Source organism: Strigops habroptila, chromosome Z (genome assembly GCF_004027225.2).
Source record: "Strigops habroptila isolate Jane chromosome Z, bStrHab1.2.pri, whole genome shotgun sequence".
NCBI classification, from domain to species: Eukaryota; Metazoa; Chordata; class Aves; order Psittaciformes; family Psittacidae; genus Strigops; species Strigops habroptila.
In genome coordinates this window covers 77460228-77480041 of record NC_044302.2, presented here as the reverse complement: position 1 = coordinate 77480041, position 19814 = coordinate 77460228, and the positions used below count along the sequence as shown (strand labels likewise).

The following is a 19814-nucleotide window of genomic DNA, read 5'->3' as shown; positions in this document are numbered from 1 at the left end:
AGCACAGTATAATGTTTTCATGAAAAAGCTCATTCCTCTCTATGTAATTCTCAGGAAAGGAGATACCCAATCATCTTATGGGTTTTTTAAATTCTTTTCCCCCCCTCTGTGCCTGCCCACCTAGTTACCTGCTTGCATCAAGGAACATCCAGCAAATAAATGTTTTCCGCAGGGATACTTGAATCCCAATATAATGAGGCTCGTAAAAGAATAAAGAAACACACTTTGCTGTTCAGAAATAAAGCCTCTGACACCTTAAACTCAAATAAATGATTCACCAACAAAGTATGCTGTAAATTTCCACATGACAGACCACTATTTCTTCTAACATTTGAACAGTTGACAGTTGATTATACAAAACGGTTGATAAAATATCAACCCATATCTTTCTCTGTTGTTAAAAGATTTTAGTAATTAAGCTATGTTAGGCCAAGGAAAATATTGGGTAAGTTACCTACAGTTAGAAAAGTCTCTCTCTTTTGAATGATTATTAAACTGAAGAAGGTGGAAACTACCTTTTGCTGAAAAGAGCACAAAATTTCCAAATGATGTTTTATGTGTCTAAATGCTCTGTTTCAGACCCAGTTTTCGACGCACAAATTGGTTTGACCCTGTGGGTCGTGAGTACAAACAGGTTATGGGAAATGTCGGTGTGATTGACCTGTCACCATTTGGCAAGTTTAAAGTAAAAGGCACAGATTCTGTTAAGATGCTGGATCATCTGTTTGCGAATGTTGTTCCAAAGGTAAATGGGCAGAGATAACTGTTTTAATATAGGATTTAGACAAACAAGGTTTGCTTCAGGAATGGAAAATGAAGCACAATATTATTGCCATATCTTTCAGATAATGAACAGTCAAATCCTTTGACGAAATTGCTGTGTGCCATTCATGCTCATCTGCGTCATAAAATAATTCCATGAAGTGACTGAGATATACTTGTATCACAACCAAGTTGAGTGTGACTAGCATTAGATCCTGAAAATTCAACTACGTGCCTGTAGTATGCCAGTAACTATATTAATGTAATATGATCTTGCAAAAGAATGTTAATATCTGCAATATTTTTCCTTTTTCTATTCATTGTCTGGAATCTGGGCTCTGACTAGGTGATTGACAAGGTTCTTAGAAAGCAGAATGAAATAAGAATTTAATTTTGCCTCTGGAACCAGACAGCGCAAGATCTATGGCACATTCATATTTCTGTTCCTATGGATGATATCTGTATGAACATGTATATGTTTTATGGTCACAGCTAAGTAACTTTTATTTGAAATCTTGCCTCTAGAGATCATGTTTCTACACAGAACCTGATTCGAATGTACAGAGATGTAGATTCATAGTCAGCAGCTACATAAAATAAAAAAGCGTACATAAATCAGTGCCACAAAAGCATAAGCCAAGTCAGCATTTCGTTCTTTAAAGGAAGGGTCAAAGTTTCTTTTATCCTTTTTGGATCTGAAACCCTTATTTACATGGCTGAAAAAGAATATTTATGTCAATAACACAGAATTTTTTTATTTGGATTATCAGGGAACAAAGTCAAACTGATTGAATTAATGTTGAAAATGCAGTCTTAAATCAAATGTAGCTTAAGAATGCCTTATCTAACACACAATTAACAAATATTTATAACGGTCTTGATTTATCTTATTTCAAAATTTTCCTTTTTTTCTTTTTTTTTTTTTTTAAATAAAGAAAAATGTGTAGTTTCCATTGTAAAGCTTAAGCTTGGCCAGTTGTGTATCTGTCCACTTCTATTACAGCATAGCAGAACAACCATAAAAAATTTTTTTTTTTTTCAAGTGAAGACATATTTCCAGGTATTTCATAATGTTTAAGAATTCAAAAGTTATATTTTGCATTCTTAATATTTGCAAATTTTACTCTGTAGGTGGGTTCCACAAATATAAGCCATATGCTAACACCAAGAGGAAAAGTTTATGCTGAGCTAACAGTCTCTCAACTGTATCCTGGAGAATTTATGCTTGTAACTGGCTCAGGGTCAGAACTCCATGATCTGAGGTTAGTTTATTTTTAATACACTAAGTACATAGTGCTATACAGTCACATTAATATAGAAACCTTTCTATTAAGTGCCAGATTTTTTATTATTACTCAACAAACCTTTCACTAAGTTCCTGAGAATTCCACTTGTTTATTGATTTTGGTTTCCTAGAAACTTGGTTGACTTGAATCCTGAGGTATAAGCAGTTGCATATTGGATTATTGCTGATGTAAAAAGAGGGGGAACTTATTGATGGTTGTGTAATATACTTTGATAGAGGTGGTTCTCGTTTTGTTCTTGAACCTGTTTGTGTTTGGCATTGTATGATGGAACACAGCACGGTTGTTCCTTTCTAGTGTTTTCTTTTACGCAAAAAAGAAAATTGGCTTTAAACATGGATGACCCCACAGGCACTGACCTGGCCAATACAGATTGCCAGTGCAGTCTTCCTGATACTGTAATAGTGTCTTCTGCTTTGGGATCTGGGATAATAAAGCAAAACAACGGAAAGAAAAGAAGTAGAAGCAGTTGCAGGATGACTTCATTAAAATGCCTTTCATAAGCATTGGAAGCGACATATCTAGTGCTATTAGCGGCTGTACTTACATACTAAGAAAAAGAATTTTTCTCACTGGAGATTGGTGACAAATCAGTTATTCAGAATGAATCAACATATAAAAGACTGAAATTTGCTATCCTGATACACAATGAATAACGTACTGTTTCATAACTGTCTCATAAGAATAAGTAGGACCATTGGCACATTCAGGAAACAAAGGCAGAACCATATCTAGTGCATTTACTTCTAGAGAATTTCTAGATTCCCATTTGGTGCTCCCCTGTGCCTGCTATCTTTTAATACTGCTTAACAAAGTGTTAATGTACATCATAGTGCATTAATAGTACTTCATAAGATTTTTAAATATATGCATTTCATTTATTTTGTGAGCTTCCTGAAAGACAATATGCAGCTGTTTTTGATTAAATCAAAACAGAACCTCCTGCTAGTACTTTAAGTACTGTATTCAGGAAGAAACAAACCTGGTTGTACACTTCTATTGACATAGGGAATTTATTTGGAAACTTCTTATGTTTGTTGTGCTTATTGCTTGCTCTTTTTGTATGTTGACTTTTTATTAACACATTCTGGATCCAAAAGCAGATCTGTTTTTGGTCCTATGAGATCGCATCTTCCTCTTGTCTCGAAAACGCTGTTCCACCCATTTAAATTATCATGTTTCCTCTCTGTATCCAAGTTGCCTGTGTTCATATACCAGTACTTCACCAGAATACAGTTTAACATCAATGATGGGTATGACTATCACTTAATTCCATTTTTTTTGAGAAAGTGTGGGTCTGGGAGCTGCTGAGAAGATGAATACCAACAAAACATAATTCCTTTTTATATTTCATCTAAATCAGTTATTTTTCATAAAGAATTTAACATCAATAATTTGTTTTATGTGCAGATGGATAGAAGAGACTGTGATGAGAGGCAGATATAAAGTTGAAATAGAGAATGTGACAGATGAGATGGGAGTACTTGGTGTAGCAGGTCCCTATGCAAGACAGGTCCTCCAGAAGTTGACAGATGAGGATCTGAGTGATGGTTCATTTAAGTTTCTCCAGTCTAGACATCTGAAACTTTCTGATATTGCTGTTACTGCCATCAGGATATCATACACAGGTAAGCAATAGAGGAAACAGACTTTTCAGCAAAGAGACAATGAATAAAGTAAGTATAAGGAAAATTAGGTTGAAAAATAAGTCTAATCATGTATTCCTAAGAAATAGGTTCATTACATTTTGTGTATTAATGTGTGAGGAAACACACTTAGGAACAAGTACATTGATTTTCAAATGTGATATGGTCAGGGTCTGTGCTGAGTTTTCCAAGACCTTTCTCTCTAGAATGCCCTATAGTGCAAATATTTATTTTACAGAACAAAAGGCCAGTTTTTATAACCTCTGTGGTATTTGCTGCAAAACCAATGTCAAGAATTGTTTTTGGAGTACCTTATATTAGTGTTTGTCACATGCCTTGCAAATGTAATGCTGTAGTGCTGAGTAGTTGTTTTTCTCAGTTACTTTCTATTTTTATTTCTTTGTAAGTCCATCTCTACTGCAAGAGACTGAATTCAGAGCATTCTGAAGCAGCTGAAGTCCTTGTAATTCATATTCTCTTTCTATTGTATTGAATATAACACATTCGGTTTATACTTATTTATACTCAGTTACATTTGCTGTTTGCCTGTCAAGTCATCATCTGTTTATAATGCCCTTAAGCATCACTTCTCATTGTGACTTCATTACATGACCTTTTCTCACTGTTTATTCTGATTCCACCTTCCACCCTGATTTCAATTGACAGTTTAAATTAGAATAATAGTACCACTGCTTAAGACCTAGGGCATAAAGACTCTGGTGGTTCTTTCAGGGAATTAGACTTGCTGTATGATAGCAGAATTGACCCTAGAATGTGAATTCACACTTATAGCACTGATCCCCACTTTTTACTAAAGATAGAACTCTATTTATTAGGATTGTTTCATTGTTGAGCTGCTGAAAGCATTAATCTTGTTTGTATAACAGGTGAATTGGGCTGGGAGCTTTATCATAGAAAAGAAGATTCTATAGCTCTTTACAATGCGATCATGGAAGCTGGCCAAAAAGAGGGCATTGACAACTTTGGAACATATGCTCTGAACGCCTTAAGACTGGAAAAGGGTTTCCGAGCCTGGGGAGCAGAGGTCAGGAAATGTAGCTTCCTTATTCTTCTTTCTGGTTATTTATTTATTTTTTTCATGATGACTATACTGCTTTTAGTTAGAGTTAGCACAAATAGTGTTTGTTCCTGAGTCTCAGTTTAGCATGAAAATAAAATTTACCTTGAGCAGGAAAAGCTGTTATAATTCTGGACAGTGTAATTTCTAAATAGAAATAATCAGTATACTCCACTGCACTGCTGGCAAAGAGACATTTATTTTGATTCACTGGTGTTTTCCCTCTTATGTGTAACAAAATTCTGAGAGTTTTGCTGCACTCTAGTGTTTTGAAATCAAAGGTTTGGCTGGTAGATTCTGAAAATGTTTATTTCTGTAATAACTATTTCAGCAGAGGCCAATTATTCTTGCTTCATAATGTATATGGAATTTTTTCATTTGCCATTAGCTTGTGTCTGCCAAATTTGCTCAATCACAATAAAGAACTGTTCAGGGAGGTTAGAGAATTTGGGGAAAATCAGTATAATTTCTGCTTACCTGAATTTTTTCTTAATGCCTTTGGAAATGAAAGAACTCAAGAAGATTAAATGGTGGGTGGTTTCCTTTTTTTTTTTCTTTTCGTTTACCTGGTGATAATTACTTTCATCCTTGCTTCAAATACTGCCAAAAAAATCAGTCGCCTTGCTCTTTATGGAAACATGGTGAATAAAATTGGATTTGTGTTTTATTTTCCTCTCCAGCTACGACATTGTGCTGTTTTGCATTTTATGTGCAAACTTCAGTTATTCAATCTTTTACAGGTTCCATTCTGCTTTGATGAAAATCCTGTTTCTCAGTGAAATATGTGTTTACTTTGCATATTGAAACTTAGATGAATGATTTCCATATCTGTGCTTTATATTAGGCATAGTAGTAGACATTCTGTTGAAATCACACACTGGAAGCATACAGTGTATTAAAATGGCGGTTGCACAGATGCAACATGGAAGACACTGACACAGGAGTAAATAAAAGGATGCATAGAATGAATAAGTGAACCCCCCAAACCAAAAGCTATGATGGTCCATCATGTATGGATAGCGAATTTGTCTTTTTTAACAGATGAACTGTGACACTAATCCCTTGGAAGCTGGACTGGAATACTTCGTAAAGCTAAACAAGGTATGTCATTTGTTTTCAAAGTGTTCTATTATGTCTAAGGTTATTTTTTTAAGTGTTTGAAAAGAAAAACTTCATTATTTGTAAAATAAAATAGGTTTATAAAATGATAATTATAAGTACTTTCTAAATACCAATTTGATTTTAAAAAATGTTTTGTATTTTCCCATGTTTCTTGCTGACAGAATTATACATTCAATCAGAAAGCTGCAAATACTTGCAAAAGTTGTCTACATGAAAAATAACTGCTTTATTTTCATAGGGAAATTTGAGTCATGTGCTTTTATAAACATATAGTGTCTATATAAAAGCTGAACAAGCCTGTTCATATTGTGAAAATGTTTTCTCTGTTTATTCTTGTTAAAGGAGTTTGTTTGTTTTGTTATTTGGTTGGGGTTTTTTTAATTAGTGTAAGCAGGAAAGCAGCCATAAGCAGTGAAAGCTTGCCAAGATGCCCATGCAGAATGTATGAAGGCACTAACGTGCATGAAGGACTTCATTCTTCATTGCTCCGCAAAGTTCTCTGCAGGCTTGAAATGCAGGGTTGGAACAGCTCTCTGGAGCAGATACTCCCATTGTAGATGAATGGGCATGGAGTGACTCTCCAGCATAGATGCAGGATGTAAGCCTAAAACACTTGCCAGTTTTGCTGAACCGATGTGAAAAAGGAAATAATCAATGTTTATTTATTGACACAAATGAGGGCAATTGTGACTGTATGTTTACACTGCAGAAGTACCTGAGCTTACTCAGATATTGGAAGCAGTCTAAACACTGCAGTATGAAGTGCAATGTGAGATTATTTACTCTGCTTTTTGGCAGTTTGGGGCTATGAGTCCCAATTCCATACCTCTGGTTTTGGTGTCTGTTTGGCACGACATAGACCTCAGCATTCCTTACAGGCCACTCTGACTAAAGACAAGCAAATATCCTGCTATCATCAGTTCCTATTGTTAAGGAAGCTTCTCCCATAAAAGGCATATGAAATAAAAGCTACAGGCAACAGATACTTAGATATTTTTTTGACATCTTAATTTGTTGGGTTCTTGGAAAGGATTTTTCCGTTAAGCATGCACCCCCAACTAGGGAAAGTGCTGATTTCTATGTAAATTAAAACCAAAATGTACTGTTCAGTCAATTACTAGAGTCTTCTTGCTGTGCAACAAGCAGCTCAAATAGCTCACAAAACAAGCAAAAAAACTTCAGCATAAGTGAATCTTGAGTGGTATGTCATGGAAAACTTAAACAATTTCTAAAGAAATTAAAGTGAGTGAACAACCAAATGCCAGTGAAGGTAGTGCAATAAAAAAGTATTTTATTTCCACAAGAGGACATTTAAATATGTGAGGAATAAATAGGAAGAAATGTAAATTCCCAATAAAATACTGATATTTCTCTGTGTTTATGAAGTTTAGGTACGCATTATCTTCAGGTATATATGGACTAGTATTTTTTTTTGTCCTGAGTAGCAGGAAAAACTCTTAAAATCTTAAGCTGACACCCCCCACCCTCCTTCCACTCTGCAGTCTATATAGCATGACAAGAAATAAACCTTTTTCCTCAGGATTTCTCTGGCAACTTTCATTTTATTGGTAAGGCAGAAGAGATGGTATTGTTCTAGGTAGCTTCCTTTAGACTCTGATTGATGCTTCTTTTATCTAATGTTAGTGTTAGTTGCTTCTTTGCATAGATGAGCAGGATGGGCTGTGATTAAACCAAACTTGAGGGACATTAGCAGAATTAATTTCTAATTTAGAGAACACAATGTCTTCATAACTTCCTAACAAAATCTGCCTGGTTTAGGGATGGGTCTTTTTTTAATACCTATTGTTGTTTTGGTTGTTCAATTACATTTAGTAAGTTAGGTAAGTTGTTAGAAAGACTCATCTCACGAATAAGCACTCTGCTAATATTCTATAGAGTTCTAATGGTCTTTGTGGCAGGAAATTCACAGAATATCTTTAAAGAAGAAAAAATTGCAATTCATTTTGCTTTGCATCCCAGAATATTGTTTTAGTTCTGCTGCACATTTGCACTTTCTCAGGTTCAAGTCAAAGATATATTATAACATCTCTGAATGCTTTTTATTTTTCAAAATCCTGGTTTAAAATGAATGGATTTTTCAGATATTATCATAGAAAAAGGTAAGCACTCACCAGATGTTAATTTACTCCAGACCTTTGTTCTATGGCAGAATCAACTACATCTGCGTTTACCTTGCCATATAGATCAAAATTTCATGGGTGAAATTACAAAGACCTCTCACTCTTGAAGATTCCACAGCCTCCCTGGGCTGTCTGTTCTAGTAATTCACCATCCTTACGTAAGAAAATATTTTCTTGCTACGCTTTAAACTTATAACTGATTATTATGCTCCCTATGGATATATAGAAAAAAATATTTCCTTATTTCAGAAGCTGACTACATCTTCAAAACCTTCTGCCATGTTTCAGTTAATTATTTTTAGCTAATTCAATATTTTTAAACCAGCCTATTTTTCTCCTGACCATAATGGACCAGAAGTCTCAATAAAACTTAATGTTAGAGTGAAAAACCTCTATGTCAATTTGAGTAGCTCACAAAAACAAACTCTTTCCAAAGGGTTTTCAGTACTAATCCGATAGTGCCCGCTCTCATCAAGAGCGTTCAGCTACAGCAATCCGAAGTTAAATGTTCGTGGGTTTGTGACTGGTTTTGCTATATCCAAGACTGCCATCTCCTGGTCACTCTCTCGGCAGCAACAGCTCACTGCGATTTGGGAAGAGAATGCCGTAGGTAATGGAAGCCGCCTGGGACTCTCCTCGCCTGCAGTCTTCCAGGCCGGGATCTGAGTGCTTAGCTAAGATTTACTGTTTGTTTCCACTAGTAGGAAATACCGTTATCGGGGCAGTGTTTCTTTGTGGCAGCCCTGTTTATTTACTGGGGCAGTTTCTCTGTTCTCCATCCTAAGTTTCTTTCCAGATTTTGCTATACCCAGCATTTCTCACTACTCTACCAGCCTTTTTAAAAAAGAAAAAAGAAAAAAAAAAAACAACAAAACAACAACAAAACTTTCTCATTTGTTTCCTTCTCCTTTACCTGTCTGCTTAGCACTATCTGTGTCTCACCTCCACCAGCGCTACTCATTGACTGCCTGAATTTCGATGTCAAAAAATGCCTCTTAGACTACAAGTCCTACCTCTCTTTCTCACTTTGACATTCAGTGGCTTTTGCTATTGCACCTATTAGACACATGAGCGTTTAATTGCTTGGTTATTCATTATTACTAGAAGTTGTGTCATGCCCGGCAGGTTCACACAGATGAGTGAATGGCAAGATATGGTCCTTGAGTATTGACCTAACCTCCAACATAACTGTACATAAGCTGTTATCTCATTAAGCTAAGTTGAGTTGTTCTAAGGCCGTGCTTCTATCTTTTTATTCCTTTAGTAGCAGGTTTAAGCATATAGTTTCATGTCCTGCTCTGTCCAGCCATTTGTTTCTCTCCTGGCCGCTCTGCCAGAACTCCCTTTCAGTTGTGTCAGTCCAGCTCATGATCTAAGATGGTATGTCTCGATATATTACAGCACAAAACAATAAATATTTTTCTAACAAACATGTTAGAACTGGCACAACTGCAGAGAGCATGCCCTCCAAAAAGGGAGTGCTAACAGAGTTATCAGTCCTGCCATGGGCCTCTGGGGCTCTGGCTACAAACACTACCCAGCGCTAGGTGAAGAGAGAGGGTATGGAAAACAGCAGAAAAGAAGATGTACATGCTGGCTCTGGGTCTCTGCTGCATTGCAGCATATGTAGTCATTTGTATCATCATTCCATGTAAGTGCTACTGTTTTGATCTGGTAACACCCTATGCTTTCAGAAACATGAAGGCAAGGAATGAGAAGGGCACAACCAGAAAAAATAACCACTTGTAGCCATTTGGTTATGTTTGCCATTTCTAAATTATTTGCAGGCTTTTCTCTTCTTTTAAGGTATTTTATTTTTCCCCTTGAAAAAATCACTGACTTTAAAATAGGAGCTGTGTTTGTGGAACCATAGAAAATGATTCATTTTAATCTTCTCCCATCTAAAATCTAGTATAGGGTATGTAGGGCAGGCTCATTAGGTGGAATGACTGGCACTTGCTGTTTGGGTTTGGCGGGAGCAATGCTCCAACTTAATGCTGGACAAGCTGACTTCAAAGAGGTTCTCTAACTCCCCCTTATTGCCACCATGTGCCTTTCTTCACTTCTCCAACATACATCTCTCCTGTTCTGAGAGGAATAACTACAGTAGTGATCTCTGACTCCACTCCATAATCTGCTGTGTATAAGGTTGTGCTTTGTGCCAGCTCTACTCCACACAAGAAAGGGAGGAGGAAGAAGAAAGAGCATAAACTTCACTGAAGAAGGGATAAGAATCCTGGGGGAAGGCAGAGGGATCTGAGAAAAGGTGGAGTGATGGAAAGGTACTAGGTATTTGAGAGGGGGTAAGGGTACTTTCCCCCCTCTTTCTTTCAATTGCCATTTATTATGCCTGTAACGTATTTCTTTGGTGTACTTTTCCACCTAAATCCTGTCCCCATTCAAATTAAAATTTAGGAGTGGAACCATATTGTGTCATTACTTCATTTGGTGTCCAGAGGGTCATAAAACAGAGGATTTATTCTTTAAATGTAAACAGATTATGAAACACATAGGAAAGAATCTGCAATGATTTTGTTACCTGTATAAAATGTACACCTAGGTCGCTCCCAGTGTGCTTCTTGGGCCATGTAAAGCAGTAAGTACCCACTAAGCTAGGAATGTTGAGCCAAAATAATTAGTAATTCATCAGTTGTTTCTATCAATATCAATTTTTTAGAGCTGGCTGTTTGCATGGAAGAAGGGCTTAGGCAGATTGAGTGAAAGCTGCAGTGATGCAGGTGCCATACATACTGGCTGGCCACATCTCCCTTAGAAAACTGTGGGGTGTTAACTGTAGCTTTGTCTTGCTACAGAAAAAGAAACTTGTCAAGTATTTGCTACCTGCAGAGGAAAATGATCTTCAGTTATCACCCTGGTGAGGGTGATATCATTTGCAGTGTCACCCTGAAATTATCCAAATGCATCCAACTAAGAATAATTAATTCCGAAATATTGTATTGATGCTGTCTCCAGTGTGTTGTAACATGATGGTTATATCAGAATGCAGCAGCTGTTGGTGGTGCCTTACTCAGTTGGGTGGCTTTGTGCACATAATTTGGCTGTATGCCTGCAGTCATAAGTAGCATACCAAATAAATTGCAATATTTTGTTATTAAGAGGTTTGCATATCTTTGCTGCCAGTTACTGTTGAATGGATATGACATTTTTCTTGTTAGATACTTACAGTTTATTCTTCTAAACTGCACAATCTCAATAAATAAATAAATAATTTGAAGTTTTATAGATAATTTCTATTCCTTTGCTTCCCTTAAGACACAAAATATTTTTACAGAGGATTAGAATTAGGAGCTGTATGACATTAAAAGCCAAGCACACTTGAAACACAGCAAGATAAAATTTTCAAGGTACATCTCTGTGCTTGAAAAATCATCTCATTGGTTATTGTCTCCTGAACTCTTTAAAATACGTATATATATAGGACCAATATGTTAATAGATAAGATAATCAGTGGGATCCCTTTAGCTATATGCTATTTTAAAAACTTAACTCCTTAGTTATAATCTGCTTGTTAGATAAAACAAGTAAAAATCTTGTATCTAAGAAATGTTTTTCTTTTATGTGGAAAACATTACATCTGCCAAATCTTAATGTTTTAGGAGGTTATGCCAAGATAATGTGCCTTCTCATTTTAGGCTTAGCTTAGTAGGACTGTCCTTGCTCTTCAGTAGTAAAAGTTTTACACTGTTGCTACATATCAAATGATTATTTTTTTAAACCTGAAAGGCAATTAAGAGCAGCTTTAAATTTGATACTTGTTTGAGGTTGGAATTGTTTAGGGTTTTCCTTTGTTTCCATTCTTTTTCTTCTGTTTTGTTTTTTTGTTTTCCTTTTTTTAATATTCATTTCTTGAATTATAGCATTTTGAATGGCATTTTTTCCTTGCATTTTATTTAGCTTGACAAGTTAAAACAAACAGAAGCAATACTCAAACTGACTACTTTTCTCTGAGAAAGAGGAAGCAGTTTTTACCAAGAATTGCTGGACTGAGGTCAAATGAATCAGTTTCCAAATGCTGTTTCACTGTAATGAACCTCGTGCACACACAGTCATAAATAAAAAATGAATAATGGTGGAAAAATGTTAGTGTACAATTGACATGGATACTCAAGAACTGTAAAACAAAAAGACTGAACTAGTCAAATTCATATGTTTAGAATTTCTTAAGGAAATTTCTTTAAATATTTTAAAAAAATGTATATATACAACCTTTTTGTAGTTTTACATTATATATAGACATACATTTTCACACATATACTTTTATCCGTCTTCATATAGTGTTCATGTATATTTATGTGTGCGTTTATGTATGTACATATACATATATATACACATTTTTGCAGAGTGTGTGTGTATATGTATTTATGTATTTGTGTACACTTTGCAGAGTTTGAGTTCTAGGTTATCTCTTGGTTAATTTTCCAAGCCATGATTCTAAAAAGACAAGAATATTCTTAACCTTCAAGGAGCATAAAATAACAAAGAACAAACCCATTACATGAAATCCCTCAAATCCATCTCCAGCTAGCTTAAGAATTATGTAACAGTTTATTCCAGGTGGCCAAAAGGCTGGCCTAGTTAAAATTAATTGGGTAAGAATTTAATTTTCTGTCTGTAACCAACAAGCAAAAAATTATCCATAGATAGATAGATAGATTCTAAAGCCTGCCAGCTGCCAGATCTAATGGTTTCCATATCCTAAAGGTAATTAAGAAATGGAAGTCAATATTACTTTTGCTGTCAACCTTAAGATTACAAGAATTAGTATATTAACAGGAGTTAACTGTCATCTATACAGTTAATCTGGAAGTGACCCATAAAAGCAATACACATCTGTTACGAGGCCATATTCAAGACTCTGATTATGATTGTTACATTAACCTTTACAGAAGCTATTTTTCCATTTCTAAATGAGGAATTCATAGAGGTAAAAAGGAACCAGAAATCTTGAATTAAAAAACCCAAAAACACACACACAAAAAACCCAAAAAGAAAAACCCAACCAAAAAACACCACACCAACCCCAGACATGAAAATGGTATATGTTTTATAAGGCTTTCATATCTCTCTACATCTATGCACTTGTAAGTATCTGAATACACCAGAAAAAAGGAGCCGTGCTCTTAGCATAACAGTAGCTACATCTGTGTTGTGTGATACGATATTCCCAAAGCCACTGATTACAGTTCTTCCGCAAAACTTGATGGTGACCCAACTGAGGAAAAGGGCACAGTAAAAGGCAGCTGACAGAAGCTGGTTATGAAAGAGCCCTCTCTTTTGGCACTCTTACTACTAAGAGACCTAAAGATAGAAATTTACAGACATTCATACTGCCATCTTAGTTTCCTTAGAGTATTACTAATACCCATGTTGGGCTGGCAAACGTGACACAGGGCTGAAGGGAGACCATACCTCTTCCAGTGCAGCAGCTGGAAGCCAGTCAGAAGGTCCTAGGACGTATAACATTGTATTTAAATACTTGTGGTTAGTTCCACAGTTACATTCCTTGTAACTAAATACTGGATATTACATAAGCATGTATAGGAAGGAGTTAATTCAGTGCTAAGTGTACCTGTAGAATATTTACTTCCTTGGTGTTTCTCTCTGTCATGTAAAGCATTTTAGTCTGTGTGTTTTGCTATAGAATATGGTCTTATTTGCATTTCTAGTTGTAGGTATTTCCTTTCATGAATGTTCCTGTGTAATAAAAATGTAATTCTGAGAAAAGTAAGAGGGAACTGGTTATTTTTGCGGGTCTGAGATCTTTGCTTTCTGTTTTCCAGCAGTATCTTGACAGTTATATTCTAAAATGAATCCTCACGGTCCTTTCTTTTTCTGATCTGTGCTGTATTTCATGCTGCCTTTCCCCAAAGGATGCCATCTGTGATCCTTATCTGCTTTATCCTCAGTTGGTCCACCTTGATTTTCAGACTATTTGGTCCTTAAATGGTTCATAAGTTCTTTTCCACAACCGCTTACAGAGTCTAATCTTTCAAAGTTCAAAAACTCCTCATCGGTTTAATAATTTCTTTTGAGCCCATACACAGATGTGTGAACCTGCACAAGAACTACAGAAATAAGAACACATGAACTAACTGCGTAATTATCTATTCCAAGTATGTGTTGCTTGTAATTCTGACAGTGCAATGACTCGCTACAGGAATTAAAGATCATTACCAGAAATAGTATTTTTGACGTATTAAAAAATATTTCCCTTCTTTTCTATCAAACTCTTATCAAGTGAATATAATTCCTGCTTCAGACCTAAAACCAACTGCCTAAAAGTAGCTTTCACTGCTAGTCATCTTCTCAGCAAAGGCTGAGAACCTTGTAACTGCTGTTATGGTTCTTGTCCATGGTGCAGGCTGGTGTAGCTCTGGCAAATTAGTTGAATAAAGATATTTTGTTCTGTCTGATCTATACCTTTAAAGACAAAATGAACATGCAGAATTTGTAAGCCACTGTTCCTAATATTTATTGCATGCTTATTAGAAATAATGATGTTGAGCTTGATTACTATTTTATCCTCTACCCAAACTGTCAGCATCTTTGAAAAGGGCTTTCTCTTGGTTCTTCAAGCATTCTGTCCAGGACCACAAAGTTTATAACAACTCTCTTTTCTTTTTCCAGTTTATTCTCTAACCAGCCAACTAAGTAGGGAAGTTGTCTGAGTTACATTTAAGACTTAGGAGGTAACAGGGTGAGACAAAACAGGTTCACAGCTACTTGTAGGCAAAATAAGCTCATATCTGTGCACCCGGCCATGGAATCAGACTGTCTCAGTGGAAGTAGCTCAACATACAATAAATACTGTCCTATACACCCTGGAGGATTCAGAAGAGTTACTCATGGCTCAGTACTTGTCGCCCATTCATGCAGACTGCTTCCAGAATGATGTAAATCTGCTTGTACCTGAACAAGGGAACTCCAAATGATAGTATTAGTCTTTAACTAACATGCTTTGTTATCCCATAAAATGGTAGATATAGGAAAAAAAATAAAGAAATTAGGAATTATGGTTATTAAAAGACTGAGTTCTAGAAAAACTAATATACTGAATAAAGTTACCAAGATATAATGTACCAATATAAAACTACCAAGATACAAGATATAATATCTGTCAAAGGTTTGATTTCATCTATATTTTGTACAGAATACGTAAATGATAGGAAAACAAATGAAGATAATTTAAAATGCTTCTATCTCTAAAATTCTGCAGAACCCGAACAACCACTTATCATCATCTTCTATTTTTCTCAGCCAGCAGACTTTACAGGAAAGCAAGCACTGAAGCAGATTAAAGAAAAGGGGCTCAAACGACGACTGGTATATCTCACCCTGGAAACAGATAACGTTGATCCAGAGGGAAACGAAAGTGTGTGGCATAATGGCAAGGTAAGAGCTATAGATCATGTTACATGAAACTAATGTTAAGTCTTAATGAACAGAATCGAACTTTGTGCTTCAAGTGTGAATGCATTACTTCTATTTTACTGGCATAGAATAATTTGAAGCTATGATAAACACTTTCTAATCTTCAAGTGGGAAGCAAAGGCTAAGTAAATATATACAGAGAAAATGTGAAATACCATCAAGTCACAGAAACTAGAGCTGGAATAAACTGAAATATTGTCATCCATTCTCTTCTTCTGCAATTTCTCCATTGTCCTAACAACACTTTTTCTGTTCACTGGAAATAAACAAAACAACAGCAAAGTTTGGGCCTCTACACTTCAGCACAGATTATACATTGAAACATTCACTAGCAGTTAAATTATTATATATAACAAACATACGCATGTGTGTAGTGTGTGTTCCCATGAAATCTTAATTGAACACAACAGGAATAGAATGTTTCTTCAAGGACCATAAACTTCCCAGTTTTAAGGTGATGTCACCCACAGTAGAGAAGATTATGAACTGCATGACATACTTGAAACTTGCTTGATGCTTTAAGTCTATAACCCAAAACTAGTATATGAGATGTGTAGTTGTTTGGGTTATTGTTTGGTTGTTTTGTTTTTTAAGAAAACCTCAGTGCATCTTGAAAATAAAGATAAATGTTTGTGGGTTTTTTCCAGGTTATTGGCAACACCACATCTGGAAGTTTCAGTTACAGTGCTCAGCAGAGTCTGGCTTTTGCATATGTTCCCACAGAACTCAGCAAAGTTGGACAGAAATTGGAAGTTGAACTTTTAGGAAAAAATTATCCAGCAACCATTATACAAGAGCCACTGGTGCTGACTGAACCAACAAGAACGCGCCTTCAGAAAAAGGGTGAAAGTCCAAAAATATAAACACAGATAGGAATACAACAAATTGAGCAGTAGGAAATAGTTCCATTATTATGCATGAAATTAAAAGAATGAGACTACTCAAATTTGCAGATTACTAAGCGTAAGATCCTCATTGCCATACACAGATGAGAAATTCAATGGTGTTTGCATTAGAGATCTGAGCAGAGTTGTGCTCCTCTTCCCAGTAGCACTTGTGAACAGAAAGTGGCTACGAATTAGTAGAGCCTTGATTCAGCTTGCTCCCACATAGGCTGGCAGATCCAAATTAATGCAGAGGAGAAATCTGCTCTTAGTACTGGCCAATAACAAATTCTTCCTCCTTGACAATCACAGTTCCTCCTTTGCCTGCCCTAAGGGTAAAGTAGCTTATCCTGGCTCCTTACAAGATAACACTACAAACTTACCAATAAAATAATATCACTAGTTCTGCACAGAAATGCTTTCTAAGGAGCTGAAATACATCCCAGTAACCATTAAAAATAATAAAGATGATACTAAAAGCAAACTGAACTGTTAACATTTTTTCCAATGTGTCATCCTGGCAGAAATTCTTACAGAAGATCAAAATCTAGTGCTTAATGAAACAGTTCAGACCTTTTGTTTCCTTATTTTGTATGAATCATTGTCTTCATTATTTTATATGAATCATCTGGCAGATTACATGTAGTATTATACAACACACAGGATGTTGCTGCAATTTCTGAACAGAACTTAAAGTACTGTGTCATGGATTTACTGTTCTAAATCTGAAACTCTAGACTGACACCAAGGAAATTAAGTTCTTCCTTTTCCTGTTATTTATAGATTGAACAGCAGTAAGAGCCATATGTTCTTTGCACAGAAATACTAACAATGAAATAATTAAATTCACAGCAGAGGAGCTTTATTCAGTATTAAATAATCAATAAGCAAATAAGCAGGATTGGATACTGTATATGATGGGAACACATTAAATTATTAAAACACTGTTCTGAATTCCATAATATGGTCAACAATTCTTTTAAATAACATCATCACAGTTTCGAACTTAAAAAGAGTAATATTCCCTTTTAGGCTATAGAGAAATGTTTTTGAAGTATGTTTGAATAATGTTCAACATGTACTTTCTCCAAAGGAGTTGGTGGCTCTAAATCTTCAGCAAAGAAGCAAAGTATAAATAGAATATACCAGGAGAAACACAATTTCAGAAATGAACACTTACTCTTGCTAAAGTAAGCTGACATTACATTGAGCTATTCTGAATATCTTTTACAAAGCAGGTCAAAGTAAAATGTACAAGCTGTAGCAGGTTTGCATGTAGAACTATTTTGAGTGAAAACTCTGTTCAGAAATTATTTTCTCTTATGCTTTCATAAGTGATTTAGTTCTGCTTTGCTGAACCAGTCAGAGATGTTACTTTTTCTAAAGGTGTCATTATTAGTAATGAGGCAATTGGCCACCGTGTTTCCTTGAGCATTTAAATACACCTAAAATACAACACAATGCTGATATGGTTTTATTGAAACTATGGAGGATGAAAGCAATTTTTAGGAACATAGTTTTGAATTTCAGTATTTTTCAGGAACATGCAAATTCACTAGACACCACATCTGGAGTGAACAGTAACAGTTGTCCTGGCACAGGCTCTTGTGTACTTTCAAATCAGTTTTTCTATGCCAAAACTCTGTTTCAACAATGCCTTTCACATCCCAGTCTGAAAGTTAGATTCAGGTTTGTAACTCCTTCTCCTGCTTGGAAGAAAGAAGTGCTATTCATCAACGTGTCATTAATCGGTCTGACTGTGCAGAAGGGGCAGGCTTTCTGCAGTCTGAACAAGAGATCTGAACAAAATCACAGATATAATTCCTCAGAAACTGTACCCTTCATGGGCATGTACCAGATTGACAGCTGTAACCTCCCAACCCCTAATTTCTCCTTATAGCTGATACAGACAGCTACCCGTCTCAGTTTACAGTGTAGCATTATATAGGCCCAAACACTGACATCCTTATGGGCTTCTCATTGACAGCTGTTGTCACCCAAGTCTCACCAAGATTGAGCTGTGGCCAGTTAATCTTCATTTAGTTTCAAGATTTAGGGAAGCAGGCAAAAAACATCTCATGCTATTTCTGGGACAAGGCAATGCGAAGTGAAGTTTCTTTCCAGCAGCCAACTGGTAAGACCAAAACAACTCCCTTTTGTCAATGACCATATATAAGACAATCAGAGTATCTGAGAGCTTGTTTCACTGTTATCTCTTAAGAATGGCTGTGCTTCCTGTTTAACAATGCATTCAGGAGCAGAGATACCTGAAGCAGTTTTAAGGAAGCTTGGCTAAGTATTAGAAGCATGTAGCTATGATAACTACATGACTGACAGGGCTTCCTAGTTGACCTAGCTTCTTTTTTACTCCAATACCCAACTCACTTTACTGAGTATTTATTAGGTTAGCTCAACATTGCAGCACTTTGCACAGCATAGATAAACTAAATGGTAAGGGGATAAGCTTTACAAATCATGCCCACAGGGATATTCACACGTATAAGTCAATGTATCACGGTTATAAAACAAAAAATAAAATTATAAACCTGAAGAAATGGGGGCATGTGTGAGAAGTGTTCAGCAACTTTCACAGTTTTCTGTCACCACTTCTTTTCATTACAGGTTGTGATATGGTGTTGCATAAACTTGCGGTGTCAAGATAGAGCAAGAGGAAGTAAATAGACACAAGAATGTTTAAGGAGTATATCTATATTTTAAGAGGGTTTCTAGCCAACCAAACAGAAATACCAGGGTAGAAAGACTGGCAGGGACATCATTAAAGTTTTCTGCAACCCCATTAGCTAGCAGAAGAGACACCTCTGTAATGAGGTGAAAAAAATGACAGTTGGTCAGCTAGGAAATTTTCTGAAATACTCAAATTCTCTGTGCAGAGAGATCAGGACATATCAAAAGGCAATTTTCCCACATACATTTTTTTGCCATTTTCCTTTATTTTTCCATCTCCAGAGACTTTTGGTACACCAGAGTAGATGTTACTGTTACCGTTTGAATTTTTGCTCCAAGTTCCCACATGCTATGGCAAGAAGTGCCATGTTCATGCTTTGCGTGGAATGATAAATCAACATGATACAATAATCTCGTGTGTCACTGTAAGGACTTCATTAATCATCGACCTCAAAACAGCATCTGAATTCAGATAAGATAGACTGAAACATAGGGGACTGAACATTTATGATTTAGTCTTTTGATTCAAGAGAATACTCTCTGATATAAATATTTTCTGATTGGGATCCAAAATCCCTCAACCAGTATTTAAAAAAACTCTTGAGAAAACATGACAAGCAGCAGTATCCAGACTGTGACTGTGCAGTATCTTCCATGTATGTTTCAGATGGTTGAATTTAACATTTTAACTCTGGCAGCTCAGGCAATGAGATTATTCAGTTTTGGTGGAGTGGGATAAC

General features: G+C 35.9%; 1 protein-coding gene across 1 annotated transcript in view; it reads left to right on the top strand.

The window, feature by feature from the left end:
- DMGDH (dimethylglycine dehydrogenase) overlaps nt 1-19485 on the top strand; it is a 44830-nt gene extending 25345 nt beyond the window's left edge. Inside the window, exons 10-16 of the mRNA XM_030470899.2 lie at nt 580-745; nt 1894-2024; nt 3477-3694; nt 4600-4757; nt 5832-5891; nt 15332-15466; nt 16153-19485. Coding sequence (XP_030326759.1) covers nt 580-745; nt 1894-2024; nt 3477-3694; nt 4600-4757; nt 5832-5891; nt 15332-15466; nt 16153-16368 — 1084 coding nt within the window. The 3' untranslated portion in view covers nt 16369-19485. The remainder of the gene's footprint in view (nt 1-579; nt 746-1893; nt 2025-3476; nt 3695-4599; nt 4758-5831; nt 5892-15331; nt 15467-16152) is intronic.
- Nucleotides 19486-19814: the final 329 nt, after the last annotated feature.